This window comes from Fundulus heteroclitus, chromosome 13 (assembly GCF_011125445.2).
Source record: "Fundulus heteroclitus isolate FHET01 chromosome 13, MU-UCD_Fhet_4.1, whole genome shotgun sequence".
Taxonomy (NCBI): domain Eukaryota; kingdom Metazoa; phylum Chordata; class Actinopteri; order Cyprinodontiformes; family Fundulidae; genus Fundulus; species Fundulus heteroclitus.
Genome location: NC_046373.1, coordinates 3,947,858 through 3,968,031, shown reverse-complemented (window position 1 = coordinate 3,968,031; position 20,174 = coordinate 3,947,858). Strand labels below are relative to the sequence as shown.

The 20,174-nt window shown below is 41.9% G+C and overlaps 1 protein-coding gene across 9 annotated transcripts in view; it reads right to left on the bottom strand.

The window, feature by feature from the left end:
- The window catches only part of LOC105931953 (triple functional domain protein), a 124,474-nt gene that overhangs the window by 39,421 nt on the left and 64,879 nt on the right, over positions 1-20,174 (bottom strand). For all 9 annotated transcript variants that reach the window (XM_012870889.3, XM_012870879.3, XM_012870882.3 and 6 more), the window contains 7 exons: positions 20,022-20,153; positions 18,882-19,112; positions 18,314-18,436; positions 16,492-16,683; positions 16,017-16,186; positions 14,000-14,174; positions 1,070-1,265 (listed from right to left, as the gene is read on the bottom strand). In XM_012870889.3, coding sequence (XP_012726343.2) covers positions 1,070-1,265; positions 14,000-14,174; positions 16,017-16,186; positions 16,492-16,683; positions 18,314-18,436; positions 18,882-19,112; positions 20,022-20,153 — 1,219 coding nt within the window. The remainder of the gene's footprint in view (positions 1-1,069; positions 1,266-13,999; positions 14,175-16,016; positions 16,187-16,491; positions 16,684-18,313; positions 18,437-18,881; positions 19,113-20,021; positions 20,154-20,174) is intronic.

The following is a 20,174-nucleotide window of genomic DNA, read 5'->3' as shown; positions in this document are numbered from 1 at the left end:
TTTTTCCCAGAATGACGACAGATTATTTTACACTAACTTTGTGTGCTGTGATGTTGGTATTTTGTTTGTAAAAACTCAAATAATATGAGCATCTGTGCTTTATTTGGCAGGTAAAATGTAACCAAAGACAAACTCAAAACTCTGATCCAAGAAGGTCTGGAAGCCAAGGAAGCTGTGAAATTGCTCCTTTTAAAACACATTTTAAGAGCTTTTTATCACTGGTATAATTTAATGCAAATGTAAGACCGACATCAAGTATGAAAAATAACTAAATAGCTGCTCGGTATCATGGGGCTTGTGGTTTTGTCCCACCATAACAACAAAAATTAATCATCAAGAGCTAGAAAATCACTGTCGTCATTGACTTTATCAAGACAAAGGAACCTTGAATTAAATAGCTTCTGAAAAGTGTAAAATCAATACATTTAAGACTTTCATCACTTTTTAAGAGCTTGCAGAACCCCCGATGTCACTGAATGGGTGTGCATTAACCTCTTGGTGTCTGACAGTGGCAAATAGCTCATTTAAAATAAGGGACCGGATCTGAACAGAAATCAGTGCAGTTTGTTTAGAAATTCTGAATCTTATCTTTTCAATGTTGGAATAAGGAATAAAGTTCAGAAACTCAAATTGATCCAGACCTAAAAATGGCCTAAATCAAATTCTGTTAATATTCTGTTTACATATTCTCTGTGTTCGCTGCACGTTGCATAACGTAGCTGTTCCTTGTGTGGTTTCACAGAGCACCTATTAGCATTTAGGTTCACAGGTGAGTTATTATGGTTGCTGAGTGGGTGCCTCTCATCACAAACTGAGTGAATCTGACCCAGGACACCTACACAGGAAAACCGATGGAGCCGGCACAGAAATCTGCGTAGCAACACTGAGCTGAACAGAAGCCGTAACCAGCACCATCAAACACACAATGAGGGGAAGAAGAAAAAAAAAAAAAGATAATCGGGACACGAAACGAACAAAAAGTGACTTTATATTTTAACAAAACTTGTCAAAAGTGCAAAAAGCTGTACTCTTCAGTTCTTTAATGGTGTAAATGCTGGAGAGAGCTCACCAGACGCCTGGACTTCGTTGACGTACTGCAGCAGCCCCTGTCCCTGGTGGATGACGTCAAACGTCAGGTTGGTCATGGTCAGGACCTTGTCAGCGTGGTGCTGCAGCCTCTGCTCGGCCAGCGTCAGGTCCTCCGTGTCGAAGTCGCTCTTCTGACCCGTCAGCTCCTCGTTCCAGGACTCCAAATCTGACACAATCTGGGGAAGGATTAGAAAAGACTTTTAAGACACTGTAAAAGTCAATATAAATGGCAATACGATATACTGACTTTTATGCAAAGAAAATTTCTACCATAGATTTGCTTTTAAGTTAACCTCTGTGACTCCAAAAAAAACTCCAAAAGGACAACAGTAAACCAAATAACTTTATTTTTCTTTTTGCTAGTTATTCCCAAACCTTTTTACCCAAACCAAAATAAATAAATAAATAAATACAGGGAAAGAGTCTTGTTATTGAGTATTCAGACATTACTAGTATTAATTTAAACAGAGATGTCAATGGCCAAAGAACCAGCATCAGACACATATATGTTATTTTTATCTGTATCACTTGTAAGTACTGCTTTTTAGCTTTCCTACCAAAGATCCTCTGTTGGGATTCTGATCAAGTCTTTATCAAATGACGGCCATCAGGACGTCACGATGGCTCTTGTTGGTCTACTGGTCTCGAGATTAAAAACACATTTGTTTGAAATTGCCTTTGAATTGTTAGGATATCAACAAGGTCAAGTGGAACGAGCTGTTTATCCCAGAACTGCATGGCACACTTAGATGGCACTGACCCAAAAGATTGGCACATATCTATCAGATACCACCCTGGAGGTGACGCAGCTTCCCTGCTGATGTCACAGTTTGGATGTGTACCGCCCTTGTATGGGTGTGTCCCGAGATCCCTTTATAATGTTTGCGTGATGAGCACTCGAGGCCTCCTGCCGATCAGGGGCCCATCAGCGCTGGTGTGACTGTAACTATTTCTCTGTCTTTACTTAGATAAAATATAACTAAAAGCATACTTGTCTGTTTTATGCGTCCTACATTCAAGGTAAAAAGTAAGTGGGAGTCGCCTGACTGGGTAAAACGAACTGGGTCCACCGAGGGTGCTTCACCGTGGTCACGGCACGGTGAAACAGTAACAAAATTGGTGTTTCCACCCGGACCCAAAAGGCGGCATACCACCTTCCGTTTTCCGGCCAGGACGTCATTCCGGAAGAAAAACACACACAGCCCGCGGCCGCAAAAAAGGTAAGGAGATTTCATTCATCTCCTAGTGTCTTTTTCTTCCTGGAGGGCCGACTTTTTGTATTTCTAAAGGCAGAGAAAGGTTTGAGGATAATTGTTTGCAAACGTGTCGATGAGAATTTGGGATTTGCGTGCGGTCACAGAGGTGAGAGTCCGGGAACCCTTGGCCAGGGTTCCGAAAATACTGTGCACCTTGAGAATTTAGGGTTTAAAAGGTCCCCTTGTTAGGCACAGAGGAAAATACGTGTTCCTCTGTGCGTAGCATAAAAGCGGCCATTCTGACAGACACGCCTGTACGCGTGGCTTCTTAAACATCGTGTAGCCTAGAAAATGTGGGTTTAGAGCTCCCTTATTTTCCGCGAGGACGAACATAAAAATCTTCGTCTTTGCGGTAATATAAAAGCAGCCTTTTTCGAAAAACGAGCGCGTATGAGACTGAGAACACGCGTGGCTTCTTAAACATTGTGTAGCCTAGAAATTGTGGGTTTAGAGCTCCCTTATTTTCCGCGAGGACGAACCTAAAAGTCGTTTTTGCGGTAATATAAAAGCAGCCTTTTTCGAAAAACGAGCGCGTACGACCTGGCTAATACACAATAGTATGAATGCGGTGGTTTGACGTTTTGTTAAAACCCCGATTACAGACGAATATAGAAAGAGAAAAAAGCCAGTGGACGCACACACAACCAGCAGGACCGGAGGTACGTACTGAGTTAACTAAAGATTGGCCAGAGAGTGTGAGTGTATGTGTGTGTGTGTGTGTGAGACACGTTACTACATTGAGCCGTGGAAGTGAAGGGTATGGGTGCACCTGTTCAGGTGACATATGACCGGCTCTTCCTGAGTACACTGGCTCATTGAAACTGCCGTGCAAAAACACAATTATAAGGCATATAGGAACATAATAAGTTTTGGTGTCTGAGAGATAAAAAATAAGCTCTCATTGGACCGGGGACAGGACGCTGTCCCAGCAGGTTGGCCAAGACGTGCGAGTGCTGGAATGGCTGAGAATCAGGCAGAAAATGAGCTCCAGGGGGGTTCTTTAGGAACACTGCTGGAGACAGGAAAAAGGAGCATAATGGCAAACTTCCCACACAAAGATGCTGAAAACCATTTAAAACAATTTGAGGAGTGGTGTGAAAAAATGAGGAGAGACGGGGTTTTTGGTGATACAGAAGGGTCACCACCAGAGGCCGAAATGTGCACTTACTATTTGCAGATGTTAAAAAATAGATTAGCCCTAGCACAAGTAGAAACGGGTGATGCAGGTGAGTTTGCTCGAGAAAAATACCAAAAAGAGGAAATCAAAATAGCAGGCTTGATAAAACTAACTGAACTGTATTTCAGCATGTGCTTCTGAGGCCTCGACAAACAACAAGAGAGTGAAAATCTGCAGGGGGTAAGGGAATCATCTTCTTTCAAACAAGAAGGTAAGTACACAACTATGCAAAACAATCTGCATGGTGATAAGGGAGAACTGTTATCCAAGGCCAGGAGTGTGGTGACTTCATCAGACCCTTCGGTGCAGGTGACACCTTTACCTGCAACAAAACAAAGTGTGCAACTGCCATTGTTTCAGACTCACAGTGCTACAGGACAGGTGAATGCAGCTGTTTACAGCCCTCTTTCATGTGCTGACAACGTTCATCTGAGGCACATGTTCCCTGATCCCAGAAAAGGGGCGCACCTTTGGATCAAAGCATTCGTGGAGACTTTAAGCGGGTATGTATTGGCTATTGGTGATGTGAGGACTGGCTTATCAGCATACCTGGAACCACAAGAGGTACATGCGGTTGAAGTCTCTGCTGGAACTGACGTACTAGGAACAGCTGCTCCTTTGGCCCCAGTGGCACGGCAACTTTGGAGCACATTGAGGACATTTTTATCCAGTAAGTACAGATTCTGGCCTTTTTAAATGACACTACACGTTGTGCAGGGGAGTCGGCTTCAGCATATGTGAACAGAATGTTGAAAGTTTGCGCGCAAGCTGTCTGTCTGATATTGTTGCCTTCGTCATGTCTTGTACAATATATTGTGTCTGTTGAAATGAGATTATTGAGTCAGAGTGAGTGGGGGAGAGACTGCTTGGATCCGCGGATATTGAGTGTGTCTGTGTGTGTGTGTGCAAATGGGTCTTTGTGTGTAAGTGAGGTTACAGATAAATGTATTTGTGTTTTGTTTTGTTTTGGGGGTTTTTGGCGCAGGGGGGTGTTCAAAGTGCAACCAGTTGGTCGGGGCAGTTGGATTAATAAGAAAAAGAAAAGCGAAAGTTTTTAATAAAATAAAAAATAAAAAGGAAACGGAAACGGAACTAAAAGGGCGTTGCACCGGGGAAGCGTTTACGTGGGGACCGACTGGGACTTCCGTTGTGGATAAAATTGTTCGTAACTATTAAATGCAACGTATAACTTTCAAAAAGGGGTAAGCGTCCAGGTGTCTGCGAGACACAGAGTTGTATCCTTGCGGGGCTGAAGAGTAAAACCGTGTTTGGACGAAACATTCGGGGGTCGTAGCCAGCGCAAACTCTCCACTTTTAAACTAAGCGGGAACTTAACACGTTGAAAATACATCTTTCGGCGTTGCTATAGACGTTTAAAAACTATGAAAAACATAGAACTATTTAAGACAGTCAGAAAAAGCAGGCCTGCACGTGTTTGTCTGTCTGAATGTCATCTTTGTATGTAAATGTATGTATTTGTGTATCGTATGTAACTGAACGTTCGTCTGTGTGATGTTCATGGTTTCAGAATGTTCATTTGTTTTGGGAGAACTGCAGCTCCGTAATTCAAATGACGTTTTTAATCATGAAATACGTTAACTAAAAGCTGAAGAAAGGTAAAGAGAGATTTCAATAACAGTTTGTTTTCTTCCCACATTAAACATCCGGCCAAATTAAATTGTTACACTGAGAGATGTTAACGTGTCTTAAACAGAAAATATCCCAGGGCTGTAAGAAATACTTGGGACTGGGGATAAAGTTTTTTGTTGTTTGGAGCTTAAATATGCAGTACAGCAACCAGAGGCGGTAGGGCTGTATTCAGTTATGCTATTAGATTGTGCTTGGCTTGTGTTTGTCAATGAATTCATGACAGCTGAAATAATAACAGAGAAAAAGCTTTTATATTTGTAATTTTAGAACATTAATAAAATGGCAAACAGCATATGGGGAGCATATGGGAGAATGTTTGGGAGAAAAGGATTTTACAGCTGCCTAAAAAGAAGAATTTAAGAGCACTAAGATATACATGATTTTTGATTTAAATAGATGAGACAAACTGCTTTAAACAGACTGTATGGGACTAAATATGGTTGCTTTTCTAAGGGTTCTGTATTAATTTATTTTATTTCTTTTTACTGGGGATTTGAATGCAGTTAATGAGAAATTTTGAGAAGTATCACAAGGCCACATTAAGCATGTCATCAGTTACAAAAGAATCTGATGTTATTAGTTATGCTGAGCTGAGGCAAGCCTCAGAGGGTCAGTTTAATCTGAAACAGGACAATAGATATGATAAACAAATCTGACCATGATGTAAACATCTGAATGTTATGGCAAGGCTGGGTCTGTGTGTTCTGGCCTGGGGGCACGAAAACTATGTCAGAGGGAAAAAATAAAATAAAGCCAGCTTGTGAAGAGTTAGATTATACTTCTAATCTCTTTGTTTTTGGGTAGCCTTCTCAATGTGCTGAATTACGGGGAAAACTCTTATCATGTATAGAAAATCACTAGAAGCTCGAAAGCCTGAAAGAGAAAATGGTTGCTTTAAAGTTTCACCCTTGACCAATTTAGATTGAAAAGTTATATATGAATAAAAGTATTACTAATAGCAAATACACATGGTCAAAGGACCAGAAGGATATCAAAAAGTACGTCAAAAACCTATGTCATATTGTAATAGACATAATTGTGCTCCTTGGAAGACAATTTTGTTTGTTTTTGTTTGTTAATTTCTTTTGTTTTTTGTTTTCTTTCTGTTGGAGGGGTTCTGAACGGAGTTCAGGGGAAAGGTGAGGAATAGATCTAATTTCCCAGGATCAGCAGAACAACATCACGTTAAAGTGACACTAAGGGGACCAGGGTTTTAACTACATGCTATTAACACTCTTGTTTTTCTCTGAGTTATTGCTTTCAGAATAAAGGAGACGCCACCTTTCTGCCAACGGGGGGCTCTGAGGAGACAGTGCGGTAAGGAGTTATAATCAGATTTGGACACTAAATTATACTTAGTTTTGACTGAGGAGATCTTCCGGCAGGAAAGGTGGTGTCTTAAAATTGTTTGTTGCTTTCTGCTATTAACAGCTCTATCTTTCTGCTTCTTTTTCTTTGCAAAGAAACCTGGTCAATATGATAGGGATGTGCTAACATAGAGATTTAGTCTCATTTTAGACATTCTCAGATGCGAGAGAATACAGAAACAGTGCCGCAGTGCCATGGGGGCTGATCCTTGGGACAAGGAGAAAAAGGTGATGTACTTGACTCCTGCCTAAATCCAGTTTTTAATCAAATTTTGGACAAAAAATCAGTAATTTTTGCAGAAGCTGCATAGAGGTTTAATGGGGAATGTGATGCTACAAAGTTAAGAGAAATGTTTTTTATTAATGAACTTATACAAAGAGGTTGAAATGTCTGTAAAATATTTTGCTTGGATAAATTTTTAAGGGATCAAGATCTGGGGTAAAGGTGAAAAACTTCAAGAATAATTTTGTTTCAGAGGGAACGATGTGGTTGATTTTGTTTTGAGACAGTTTTCTTGTAATTTTTGTTTTGATTTTTTTTCTTTTCAACTTATTTACACTACACTACGGATGAAGATGGACAATTCTTGTATTAGACAATTTGATTTTGGACGAAATCCATATTGGCAAAATGCTGGCAGAATTCTTGTGGTTTCAGACACAACGATGGGAGAAAGAAGATTCATGGACAATGCTCGTCCCGGAACGATGTTCTGGTGCTGAACTGAGACATGAGGACTGAAAATGGACAACTAATTGCGGGGACAAAGACAGAGGCATCGGATAACCTTCAATGGACCGCAACACGAAACAAAGATGAGTTGGCAGACACCCCTTCTGCATTTCACATCAGATTTTCCTGCACATAATTAAAACACAAAACACACATTAGAAACATACACATTGGCGGATGCGCTTAGAAGAAAACTTTCAGATTAAAAGCAATCAAGATTATTATTAAACCCCTAGAATGTTAATTGTTTTAAGTCAGAGCTGTTATTAGCGAGCGATAAGAGGGTCAAACGCATTCGGACAAGTGGTACTGGTCTGGAAACAAAGCTGGTAGAGATTTTGGGCCGCTAATAAGAAGGATTTTCTTTTACTTTTCTAACAAAGTTTTTATTTAAATCATTTAAAATACATATAGATATGTTTTGGAATTTTATTAACCCCACAGGGGGTTTTGAATAAGATTCAAAGAGGCACCTTTAAGATACAATAAGCTTCATAAAATACATCATGCATGAGAAGAAATAGGGGGAACCGCTAAAAGACATCCATTTTGCACCAAAATATTAAGTTACGGGATGAGAGCATAGAGCAGCTTAAGTAATTATGCTAAACCTAAAAGGTTTGACAACTTATATTGGGGATTACAGTAAGGGGATTACATAGAGGGGCCGTTTAAACGTAAAAGGAAAGTGGATAAGAACAATGTATGCTATAACATCAATGGGCGAAAAAGTTAAAGTAGGCATTACAGCAACAGTTAATAGCATAAACGAATGAACGAACGAGTGAGCAAGCTAATTTTTCAATATGAGCAGAATGAACTCTAAACCTTTTAACCTTGTTCAAGCGAAGGGGAAATTGTGAGCACAACATTTACTGGGTATCCTAAAGTAAGCAGAGGCACAACTAAGAAATTAATTATTAGGATGTAAAGCAACACAAAGGTTAAGGACTTGAATGGGTAAAACTGCAAGTTTAGAATAATGCCTTATTCTAGTAAATACCTTGGGTAAATTAGGATTAAAGCACCAGTGTAAATAGTTTGGAATTGTACGCAGTTACCTAAAAGGTGTGAGGAGACTTAACAACTATCTGTTTGAACACAAAATAGCACAATAATTGTTCTTTAACTAAATGTTAAAACATCCAGAAGAAATAAACCCACATAAATATAGTTTAGTCATCTATTAACCTAGTGGTCTTTTAGACCAGGATAATCTAACGATCGTCCTCTTGTACATGCAGAAAAGTAATGAGGTCAATTAGATTAGTTGGACGTTTGGTATCTGGTCAGGACAGCAGAAGCACTCCTGGACACAAGATGAGGATAACAGCTTCAACATGATATCAATGCATGAAGGTTGGCTCTGAGGAACATCAGAGCTGCAATGGCATCAGACAGTGACACTACTGCTGTGATAAAGAAAATCTTGAAAAGAACTATGCATGACTGCTTTGCTTCACAGGTGATGGAATTCAACTACAAGGTTTCACGAACATGACATGGAGAGGTTGGCGTTCAGGAAACGCACCTAAAACACACTCTTGGACTCTTTGGGGTAAATGGGCTCTAAAGGGGGACACTTAAGAGGAGAGAAACTGAAAGCCTGGGCTTACGACAAGGGGACATTTCACAGACAGGGGGTGTGGACACCCAGGAATTGCTGCTGTGGTTTGAAAATGTCAGAGATTTGTCGCAGGTGGTGGAGTGTTTCGATGACCCAGGCGCTTGGAACCAGGTTGAACAGAGGAGACGACGTCGTGTTCCCACAGGGATTACCTGTAACCTAACACTGACTGTGAACAATTTTATGTTTGGGTTTGCTGGGGTTGCCAAAAGGAGCATCGGAGATGACTTTCTCTATCCTGACCAGGTTCACACTTAAAATGCAAAGAACAAAATTATAGAGGCCAAAACAAATACGGACACAGAGAAGTGTTTATACAAAGAATTCCACTATTCGTCAATTTAAGGTGCAGATACTAAGGCTAAACAAAGAATTAGAAGAAGGGCAAAACTTAAAGCTGATCATTTACCAACGGGTGGTCAATATTTAAGAGGGTTTAAAGGAACTGCACAATTTCTTCAATAATCACAACAGACAGTGATTGATGAAACAAAAAAGCAAATTCTAAAATGGGAATTTTTAATCTGCTGGGACAAGACGGTGCAAACATAAAATAAGGATTTATAGATCACTGGGTGATATAAGATCACAAAGGTAATAATAATAAATGTATGAAAATGTAAGAAAATCACTCGGAGTAATGTCTGCTTAAAGTTTTTCAAGGATAAACTAAACACATGAGAACAAGAACTAGATACTTGTTAAAGGGTTGATTTACTTGGGGATATAATTATGCTTGGGTGTATTATCAATTAAACTAATGTTGAATGACTGAAAAAGGTTTAAAGACCTAGAGCAGTATGGAGCTACTTACATGGTCAGGGGGCGATGTGTTTAATAAGCAACAATGAGTTACTGCTCACAGCATACTACAGTTTAAAGGGTTGTTTCAAACAAGATTCAAACAGGGGGACATAAGATAAAACCAGGGTTGTTTACAAAAGCTGTCTGTTAAAACAAGCAGAAGTGATTAAAAAATCAAGAATTAATGGGGTTAGAATTGCTCTTCGCTTCAGGTGGAGGGCGCATTCAACTACAAGTCTTTTGGGTTGATGCACGTCAAGCTGAAAGTGATTCACAGAACTACTTCCTGTCTCCGCCCTGGGCTACACCCACTTCCTGAATAGCAACCAATCACAACTCCGTGTGGGCGAGGGGCATGCACACACTTCCTTTCTCTTAGCTGAGCTTTTCAAAATAAGACAAGAAGTACATAGGGCTGCTTCTTATTAACATCACAACATTATTCTGCAAATATATATAGTGGAGCTTTCTTTTACAAACTTAAGGGTTTTTTCTGTTGGACCTTTTAGAAAAATGTGAAGTATTTTTAAAGCTGGTTCAGTAAGAAGTTTCTGAAAGGTTTTAATACAATTCCTTGTGTACTAAATAAGTTGAGATTAACCTTGACACGGTAGCCATGGAACGTGTGATAAATTTCTATTGCAGAGATCTTTTCAACTGTTGGACAATTGTAAGGTGAGACACACATGGGAAAGAATTATAGAGAAATGCTGCTGCAGATAACGTTGAACTTTCAGATTTTTCTTCTATATAAGGGTAATGCAAGATCTAATGATTACAGTAAAGGAGGTTAAGCTAAAAGCTAAATAATTGTGCACAGAAATATCTGGATGTGAAAGTGTTTGAAGAAGGTAAATGTAAAAAGGATTGGGAGTCTTGATAAGAACACTAATTACACCTTGTTTCTGTTATCCAACAGTAAACAAGGCTTGGTGTCTGCCAACCATCTCAACAGAGCATTTTCCTGGGGATAAAATGCTTATTGCCTGAAAAAGGACAGGACACTCATTACCATCCAACTAAATCGTTTTTGTCCATGCTGAGGAATAAGAAGAGGACTTAAGAAGTTTGGGAGTACATGCCAGAGACCTATGGATTTGCCATGAAGGGGCAGTTGCCTGAGAACACTGAGCTGACCACTTATGCGCGAATAGATTCCTGTCTGCCACGTGCTCAGACTGGCCTGACGTTTTTTACTTGCGTTATTGACGTACAGACTCTTTTTATATCACAAACCTGATTTTTTACTTTCTCTTCTCCACTGACTTCCATCACCATGTTTGATTTTATGTGTTATGATGTTTATACTGTGATGTTGCATTATGTTGATCACTATGGCTTTATGACTAAGAATGGAAACTCTCTGTTACAGACACACACACCAAGACCTGCAGTTCTTGCAATCTTTTTGCTTTGTTATATAGAGAACCAGGATCTGATGGCTATCACAGATCCATATATTATTCGGTAAGGCTAATTTTTAGATTCAATACAGGGTGTCTTCTCGCTCAGATTGGCCCAGAGTGGGAGTGCCCTTGACTGGGGCTCCATCACTTTTTTGCCATTTCTTAGAGATGGTTTTTTGTGATGAAGACTCAGCCTGCCCTATGATGCCCCCTACTGGTACTCCTGGATTTGTGAGGTGTGAAGATGATGGATCGTTGTCCATAGGAATGGAGAGTGGAGGACCGAGTAGGAGGTTTCTTGGGGTGGGGGTAGAGTAGACGAATTTGGCCTTGATTAAGTTACACCTTTAGCTTATATAGTCCAAAGTAAACTTAAAATAATGTGCGCATAGGAACCTAAAACAGGCCTAGCTCGAATAGTTGAACCCTAAATTGTAGATAAAATGCTTGGACTGTGGGCTTGAGTAAAAAAGGCTGAATTATGAAGTATTCATGCTGATTGATGCTAAGATGTTTCCATTGTGGTTTGTCCGGCCCATTTTTTTGGAACTGTTTTCGTTGTGATGTGCCTTTGGGGCACACCAACAGGGGGGGCTAACGGACAACTGGACTGTTTTTACAAAGTGCTTTTCAGTCACACCAGCAGAGATTGTGTGACCTCAGAGACTGAACCGCACTATCGACTGCCATGGAGATCACAGATGGATGGACTCTGGAAGCCGGAAGCTGACGTGCTTGGATTGCTTGGACTGGACGGAATGACCGACTGTTCTGGGAGAGGGACAGACTGAGAGTTGTCGTTCCACTGGTTGATCATCTTTGGTGATGTGCCATAATGACACATCATCAGGGGGTCTGTTAGGATATCAACAAGGTCAAGTGGAACGAGCTGTTTATCCCAGAACTGCATGGCACACTTAGATGGCACTGACCCAAAAGATTGGCACATATCTATCAGATACCACCCTGGAGGTGACGCAGCTTCCCTGCTGATGTCACAGTTTGGATGTGTACCGCCCTTGTATGGGTGTATCCCGAGATCCCTTTATAATGTTTGCGTGATGAGCACTCGAGGCCTCCTGCCGATCAGGGGCCCATCAGCGCTGGTGTGACTGTAACTATTTCTCTGTCTTTACTTAGATAAAATATAACTAAAAGCATACTTGTCTGTTTTATGCGTCCTACATTCAAGGTAAAAAGTAAGTGGGAGTCGCCTGACTGGGTAAAACGAACTGGGTCCACCGAGGGTGCTTCACCGTGGTCACGGCACGGTGAAACAGTAACAGAATGTTCTAGTTAAACTGTTTTACTGTTTTTAATCTTCTTTTTTGTTTCTACATTCTATCCCTACTTGCTTTTATTCCTATATTTTAACCATGTAAAGCACTTTGCATTGTCTCTGTACTGAATTGTGCTATATAAATAAATTTGCCTTTGCCTTGCCTTACTGCCTGTTATATTGTCAGCTTGACTCCCAGCGAGCCGTTCAGCCAATTCTATGTTTTCCTCGTACGTATGCAGGACGTAGAAAACGACTTTACACTTTAGGTAGTGCCTTGATCACTGTCGTAAAAATTTCCTTAGCATGATAGCAACTATAAACTAACAACGTTGTCAGGATTGGTTGTTATCTTTTTCTTTCCACTGTTGTTTCCATGACAACATTTACTTCAAGTATTTGTGTGCTGTTATGCAATAAAATTACAATACATGATGTAACTGTAGTGCTGAAGTATTGGATAATGACTATCTGTATTTAAGAGCAAAATACTAAATATAATCTACAGCCAATATAGATTGTGATGAATTTATGAACATTTTGTCACTTTGTTTTTTTTTTTAAATGAACGCAGCAAATCCCTAAAAGTATAGAAAAATGTACACCCATAACTACAGTCATGAGAAAAAATGCTTAATTTCTTGGTTTATACATAAATGCATAATAAAAACGGTCTGGTGTTGTCCAAGTTATACAGTTATTATCTAAAAATGTCACATGTATAAAAGCAAACCACAGATTCCACAAACGTTCTCTACTGATTAGATAAAAACAAAGACAAAGCAGAGCCGGCTCTATAAAAGCCGAGCGTTCTGGGCTGATTCCTGCTGTGGAACGTGAAGCACAACGCCAAGGCAGAAAGAGATCAGCAATGACACGACAAAAGCAAACTGCTGCTAGCCATCGATGTGAAAAGTGTAATAAGGCCATTTTCTAAAAACTTAAAGTCAATCGTCCTACGGCGCAGAAATTTAACAAGTGAAAAACTATTAAAACCAAAGTTCACAGGAGTTGACATCCCAGCAAATTCCTTCCAAACTGTCTTTTGAAATTGCAACACATTTGAGAAATTGAAGTGTTTTTCTCGTTTGGACGGGGCTGTCAGACGAGCCAGTTCCAGCTTTCTGTAGGCTTGCAAAAGTGTACCTGAATGAACAACAATAACTTCTTTGACAAAGTCCTTTGCAGAAATGTGACCAGAGCAGAGATAAAGACCGTACACCTGCACAAGCACCGCATCTCTACTGTTGCTGTGGAGGCACGCTGCTTTGTTGTGCAGCCAGCGTCCAGTTAAAGAGTCAACTATGAGCTCCTCTGCATGCCACAGTGTTTGGGACCGTAAGGTTATATATGCAACAGGGAAACGACTCCAACACACCAGAGATGATGGACAAAACAACAACAAAAGGACCGCTCCAGACCACTGATTGGATCTGTGGGCCAAAATTCCTTAAAAAAAACAAAATAAACATTATAAAAGACCGATAGTCAGCTGCTAAAAGATGGAGCCACGTGCTAAGGAATTAGCAACTCTGATGCCGTGACCTCCGAACGCACCTGGGACTGAATAAATGTCCACCCTTTAAACCATTGTTTCAATCTTCCACTTACATCTATGGCATCTCTCTCAAAGATGCGGAGCTGGAGGAAAAGCTCCAGCTTGATCTTCCTCTCCTGAAAGAACTCCTCCATCTGAGCCTGGGCCTCGTCCAGCTGCTGGAGGACGCTCTCGATGTGGTTGATGGAGCTGTTGTGGGGTGTCTTGTTGCTGGAGATGGCAGAGTCCCTGGAAGAAGAAGAAGAAAAAAAATAATAAAAAAAACACTCACAATTAAGGCATAATCTGCAGAGCGAAGTTCTGTGGAGCAGTAAAAGAGCCTGCTGGGCATTATGCCAGTCAGGGTTAGCTGCTCTGGAAACTGCTGCGCTGGTATAAACCGCTCCAGCAGCGCTAGGGTGGAAAGGAACGGCTCACAAAAAAAAACTCTTCCGTTGCTTACTTTGAATGTTGCATTTTCTCAAGGCAAAAATATTCAGAAGTGATAGAACTATGGCGATCAATTAAAGCCTAAATACAGCTCAGTGCGGTAGATTCAATGAGAAGAGCACATGTCGGGAATTAGGCGAACAAAGACAGGTTCACGTTGTGCCCAATGCGCACACACACACGACGCATCAATAGAAACCCGCATGTGGTTTTCACAACAAAAAAGGCCAATTTTGAGAAATCGGGGACAGTGCAGGTGAGGTGGTGGCTTTAGTGCGACGCCTTCCACAGAGATACTTTGACTTTGCCTTGACGAAGAAGCCGATGGATGGTGTGTTGAGCTACAGTCGCCTCTCTGAGAGGCCGCCACGCAATTAGACACACGCATTTATAAAAAGTGCTCTTATGTAAGAATCCGCCGTGGAGAGCCAACACGCACCAGGGAGAGGGTGGCGAACACAAAGAGAGAAGAGGGAGCGAGCAGAGGCGCTGGAACATCCTCTGCATGAGAATGAAGCTGGACGACTGCATCCAGCGCTCTCACGCCGCCTCTCATCCTCGCAGCTTTGCTGGGGTTTTTTTTTTTTTTGGTTTTAATGCGCTTCACCGATGCCCTCCAAAATACACAGGGAGCTTTTTTCCTAGCATATATTTAAGCTTTATATAGTGTTGACGCGTTCGTCTGAAATTACAAAGCCATGCCTGGCTACATTAAAGCTACGGGGAACGATTCCTCGAGGAGGCCCGCGTATCAAGGCTGGCACAGTACTGCTGTTTCTTTTGGTATTTTACTCGGGTTTATTTAATTAACACGCAGAGCGCAGCTTTTATTTTTCCTAAGAGCTAAAAAATGATTCTTTCAAACTATATAAAGTCCCTACACATAATGGCGTGGGGATTCCTGTCTTCAGCAGGGACAGGGAAGCTGGTCAGAGGTGATGGGTCCATGGATGGAGCTAGACGCAGCACAACTCTGGGACAACCTAGGCTGCACAACCTGGACTGCTTGGATTTAAGACACATTTCACATTGCTAAAATCTAAAAATAGAGAGTTTCAGAATCTTAATTACTGAAATCCATAAGCTGGTTGTGGATGTCATTGGGCAGGGAAAGTCCAATGAGCCAGCAGAATATAAAGTCAGCCTGCAGAGAGTGGATGAATGGCCCTTAGACAATAACAGCCAACCAAGCGGTCCTTTGCGACTGCAGTTTTGCACATTTGTTGCATTGTGCAACTCCAGTGAGCACAAAGGTCCGATGTTTTAGCTCAAAGTAAGCTCAAGTAAGCTCAAAGCACTTTGAAAAGCCTTTTTCCTGCTACTTTAAATGTACGCACCGCTTCCAACTGATCTCTTACATAAATTCATAATAGCAAACATTGCCTTTTGTATTTGCAATGAATATAAATAACAAAATTTTAGAGGAGACAACCATTTCATTTGTCCATGTTGCTCTTTCTGTGTCTACAAGCCTTATTCTGCACCATAAAAGACACCAAAAGCCGCCATGAAGAGGATGAAAAGATCGGAGTCATCATTTTTAGTCATTGCGACAGAAAGCCGCTTCAGAGTACAGACAGGTGAGGAGAAACAAACAAAAACATAAACAAGATCTGGTTGATGAGGTCCAGCCGTCTGTACCTGAGCTGCTGGATGAGCTCCTCTCCCTCCTTGATGACGTTGACGGTGACCTGCAGCGTGGTCTGCTGCTGCTGGCCGAAGCGCTTGATCAGGTCCTGGACGGCCTCCACGGACTCGGCGTAGACGTCGTCCAGCAGCTCCTTCTGCAGCTCCTCCAGCCATGTCCACAGCTAGAGGAGGGAGGAGCCGAGGAGGACAGCCCTCAGGTTAACTAGTTCAGCTCTTCCTCACTGCTATGTGGGAGAACGCAACCAGACTGCAGGCGGCAGCGTTCTGCCAGATGTTTTCTGTCTCTAACAGCGACTACAGGCACACTTTAAATATGTCTTACATTTATTCATTTTCTCTCTGAGTAATTGTACCAAATAGAAAATGTATGCTTCGTTTCAACAGGTATTTATTCCCCTGATGCTAAAGAGGCCTCTGAAAGCTCCCCCCCACCCACTTCCACGGCGTGTCACCCCTCGCTGCCCACCTCCTTGACGTGCGTGTGGAAGGCGACAGACATGTCCAGCAAGATTTTGCGCTGCTCCACGCGCCGCACAAAGTCCTGGATTCTGTCCTCCAGCTGGTGGGCGGCCTGGTAGATCTCCTCCGGGTCGCACTCTCCCGTCTGGGCCAGCTGCTCGGCCGCCTCCAGCAGCTTGTCGGCGTTGGTGTACGTGTTCTGTGGGGAGAGGAGCGGGTTTTAGCGAGACGGCAGCGTGATGCCAGCGAAACATCTGCTGTTGGGGGGGGGGGGGGGGGGGGGGGGGGGGGGGCAGAGACGCCACGGAGCGAAAGGATAAAACGGGAGACGACGCGGGTGATGCGTTCGCTGTCGGAGTTGGTGATCGCCGAGATGAAGGAGAAATAAAGGGGAGATGTTGAAACAAAAAGACAGTAACAAAGGTATTATCTTTGATTTCTGTGGTGTTAAAAATAAGATTAATAAAGTTGATCTCTCGTTATTTGTTTCCAATGTTTTGGCAGACAGTTTTTTTTGCTTTTAATGTCATGATTTCAATCTATTTGTATTTGAATAATGACGGGTTAAAATGTTTCTCAAAGGAAATGTGACAGAAAAACATCTTCAGGTGGTTTAAAACCTGAACTCGGTCCCAGGGTAGCTCAGGTTTAGACCCCAGGGCTCGTCTGCAGCCTCGCATTTAAACCTGCCGTCAGAAACTAGTGGAAAAACCGCCATGTGTAACAAAAACAATCCATTTTACAAAGTGTTGCATATTTTAGTGAATAATAAAGGTCTTTTATTTTCAACTTTATCATCAGCATCCTTATTTCATTTAATTTTATTCATGTGTTCATTAGATTCTAAATACATTTATTGTTGGTTTGTTCTATTTGATATTTTTTTTATTTGATACCTTCCACTTTCTTCAAATTTTATTATTTTAAGCCCTTTTTCCAATTGCATCTTTTATACTTTAAAGTGTTTCTAGGGTTTGTGATTTTTATCCTCTGAATCCAATGTTTCCATACGATTACACTTCCTTAGCTCTCTGCTTTATATGAGCTTTTATTCTAAATTATAATAGTTTTTCTATTTAGATTAGCATTTTTGCTGTGCTTGTTGATGATTTTCTGCCTGCTTGTTTTTCTTTTTTGCTTTCTGTAATAGAACTTCATTTTTTAAAAAGTGCCCCACAAATAAAGTCCAATAAGTCAGAGGAGGCCAACAGTCCAGCCCTGGAGGGCTAGCAGCCTGCAGCTTTTAGATGCATCCCTTCATCGCCCAGCTAAGCATCAGCATCCAGGCATTCAGCTCTGCAGAGACCCGGTAACGAGACATTCATTTCATTCATGGGTGTTGGAGAAAGGAAGCTCTTAATTTCAAACAAACAATGCACTTCTTTTTCCCAAGGAAAGAAGAAAAAAGAAGGGAGTAGAGAAAATTTTCGGGGGCAAATGTAACCTGGTAAGCTGCTCTGCCGTCGGTTTTAAATAACTTCTAGTTTCTACTGTTTACTGACATCTTTTAAAAGCAGGTAGCTTGATTAAAATGGAGGATCCACTCCAGGAACATAAAAAGAGGAAATATTGGGATTGCGTAAAAAAATTATGTATCGTTAAGTTCTTTAAAAAGAAAAAGCGTAAATAAAATTAGATGATTTTAATCTCACCAAAGTGCAAATGTGGATTTATGCATTTTCAACCACTTACAGAGGCCAACTACTTATGTAAAAAGGTTCAATTCTATTTCTAAAAAGCCTTCCTCACTATATAAGTAATATGCTGGGTTTGCAGACGTTTTCTCATGTTTTTAGACTCTGTTTTAATCATATTACGGACAGACAGACCTGAGCCACTTCCTCGAAGTCCTCATGGCGTTTCTGCAGAGCTCGGGCTCGGTGAAGAGACTTCCCCACGCCGGTGTGTTTGCTGAGGAAGGCCTCGCCGTGGTTCTCTATCCAGTCCAAAACCTGTGAGAAAATACCACATCCACCTCAGAGCTAGAGCCACGAGAACATGGGCAACCACCAGGGGGCGCGCTAGGCGCTGCAGCCGCTCCTGCTGGGTATCAAGACTATTTAAAGATAAAGCGACAAAAGAAAGGACTCCTTTAGTCAAAGGCAAAACTCTGAGCCCGCCCTCAAACACTCTCCTTCCTGCATGCAGTCACGATGTGAAGGGATGAACACCATCTGCACGGACATATGACCCAGTTCAGTTACCACAGCAACAGTTGCCATGTCAACACACTGAAGCAGCCATGAATTTTTGGGCAGAAACTGTATTATCATATTTGGACTCCCCATGGCTCAAACTTCTCAGCTTGCTCTAACTTGCTGAAGGACGCCGTCTGCAGACAAACCGTCTACGGCGTCTTTAATTCCTCCCCCCACTCTGCTGACCGCGCGAGCGTACCTGTTGGACGTCCTGCTGAAAGACGCAGAGCTGCAGACGCTGGTGCAGTCGCACTTTACGGTGCTGCCAGATGTTTTCCAGCTGTCTCTGGTGATGCAGCACCTCGTGGATGATGTCCAGGACGGGGTGCACCGCCTTGGAGTAATTCGCCGACGCCGTCAGCGAATCGGCGCTGCCCGGTGTCAAAGGCCGCTGCAGCTTGTCCAGCAGGGCTTTTCCGTCCTGGCTCACCTGAAAACATTTTTTTTTTACTCATGAGAACACACTTCAAAAACCTGTTATATGGTCAATTATCGGCTTCTACGCGTAAATCTTGATTTAAATATTTGAAAGAAACAAATAAAACTTCACAGAGCATAAATGTATGTCTTCCACATGCAGAAATGGTTGTGAAACACCCTGAAATATTGCTAAATGCACTACGTGTTCATCCTAAGGCATCAACGCATAGACATCTAGTAAAATTATTTCCTCTGAACTTTTCCCAGACCCCCCAGTTTAGTTTCCTTCATCTTCTCCCTCTGCCTGATAAGGAAACACATCCCCCCCACCCCACCATGATGCTGTCAGCACCATGTTTCACTGTGACTGTGTGTTCAGCTAAAACTCTTTCCATACATTTTCATTTTAATTACAGGCTGCATTTTAGGTATAGGCTAGATTTCCATTTCAATTGAACCGTTGCACTGCTTAACATTTTTCCCTCATTAAATCTCAAACACCCCATGCAGCCTGAACAGGCGTGACTGAAACATCATGTGAATGTCTGACCATCAACTAAACTGTCAGGCTGGATGTGATGCCACTGTGGCATCCAGGCTCCTGATCCACAGATAAATGGATCACAGCATAAACAGCCTAAGGCACTTCTTCTTGGCCCAGCGCCATGTTTAACTTGTAAATGATTAACACCAGAATTTCTTAGGAGCCAGCCTTGTAGGACTAGAATGACTCGACTACATGCGTCTGAACACAAAGTGGATTTGCTTGTCCTGTAAAGAGCCTTGAGACGGTATTTGTTGTGAATGGGCGCTATCACACATAAACTGAAGTAAATCCACCTTGTGAATACCTTCATAGGGCACCGTGTAACACATTCCTATATCATGCTTTAGGCTCATTTCTACAGCAGTGTGTTACCTCAGAGTAGGCAGCTGTGATGTGCTCATACAGGCCTTGGTGATGGTGGATTGCATCTTCCAGGTCCTGCAGCTCGGAGGGCAGGTCCACCTCACCGCACGCCTTACACCACGAGTCCACGTTACTCATGTACTACAGGGAGAACAAGCGCAC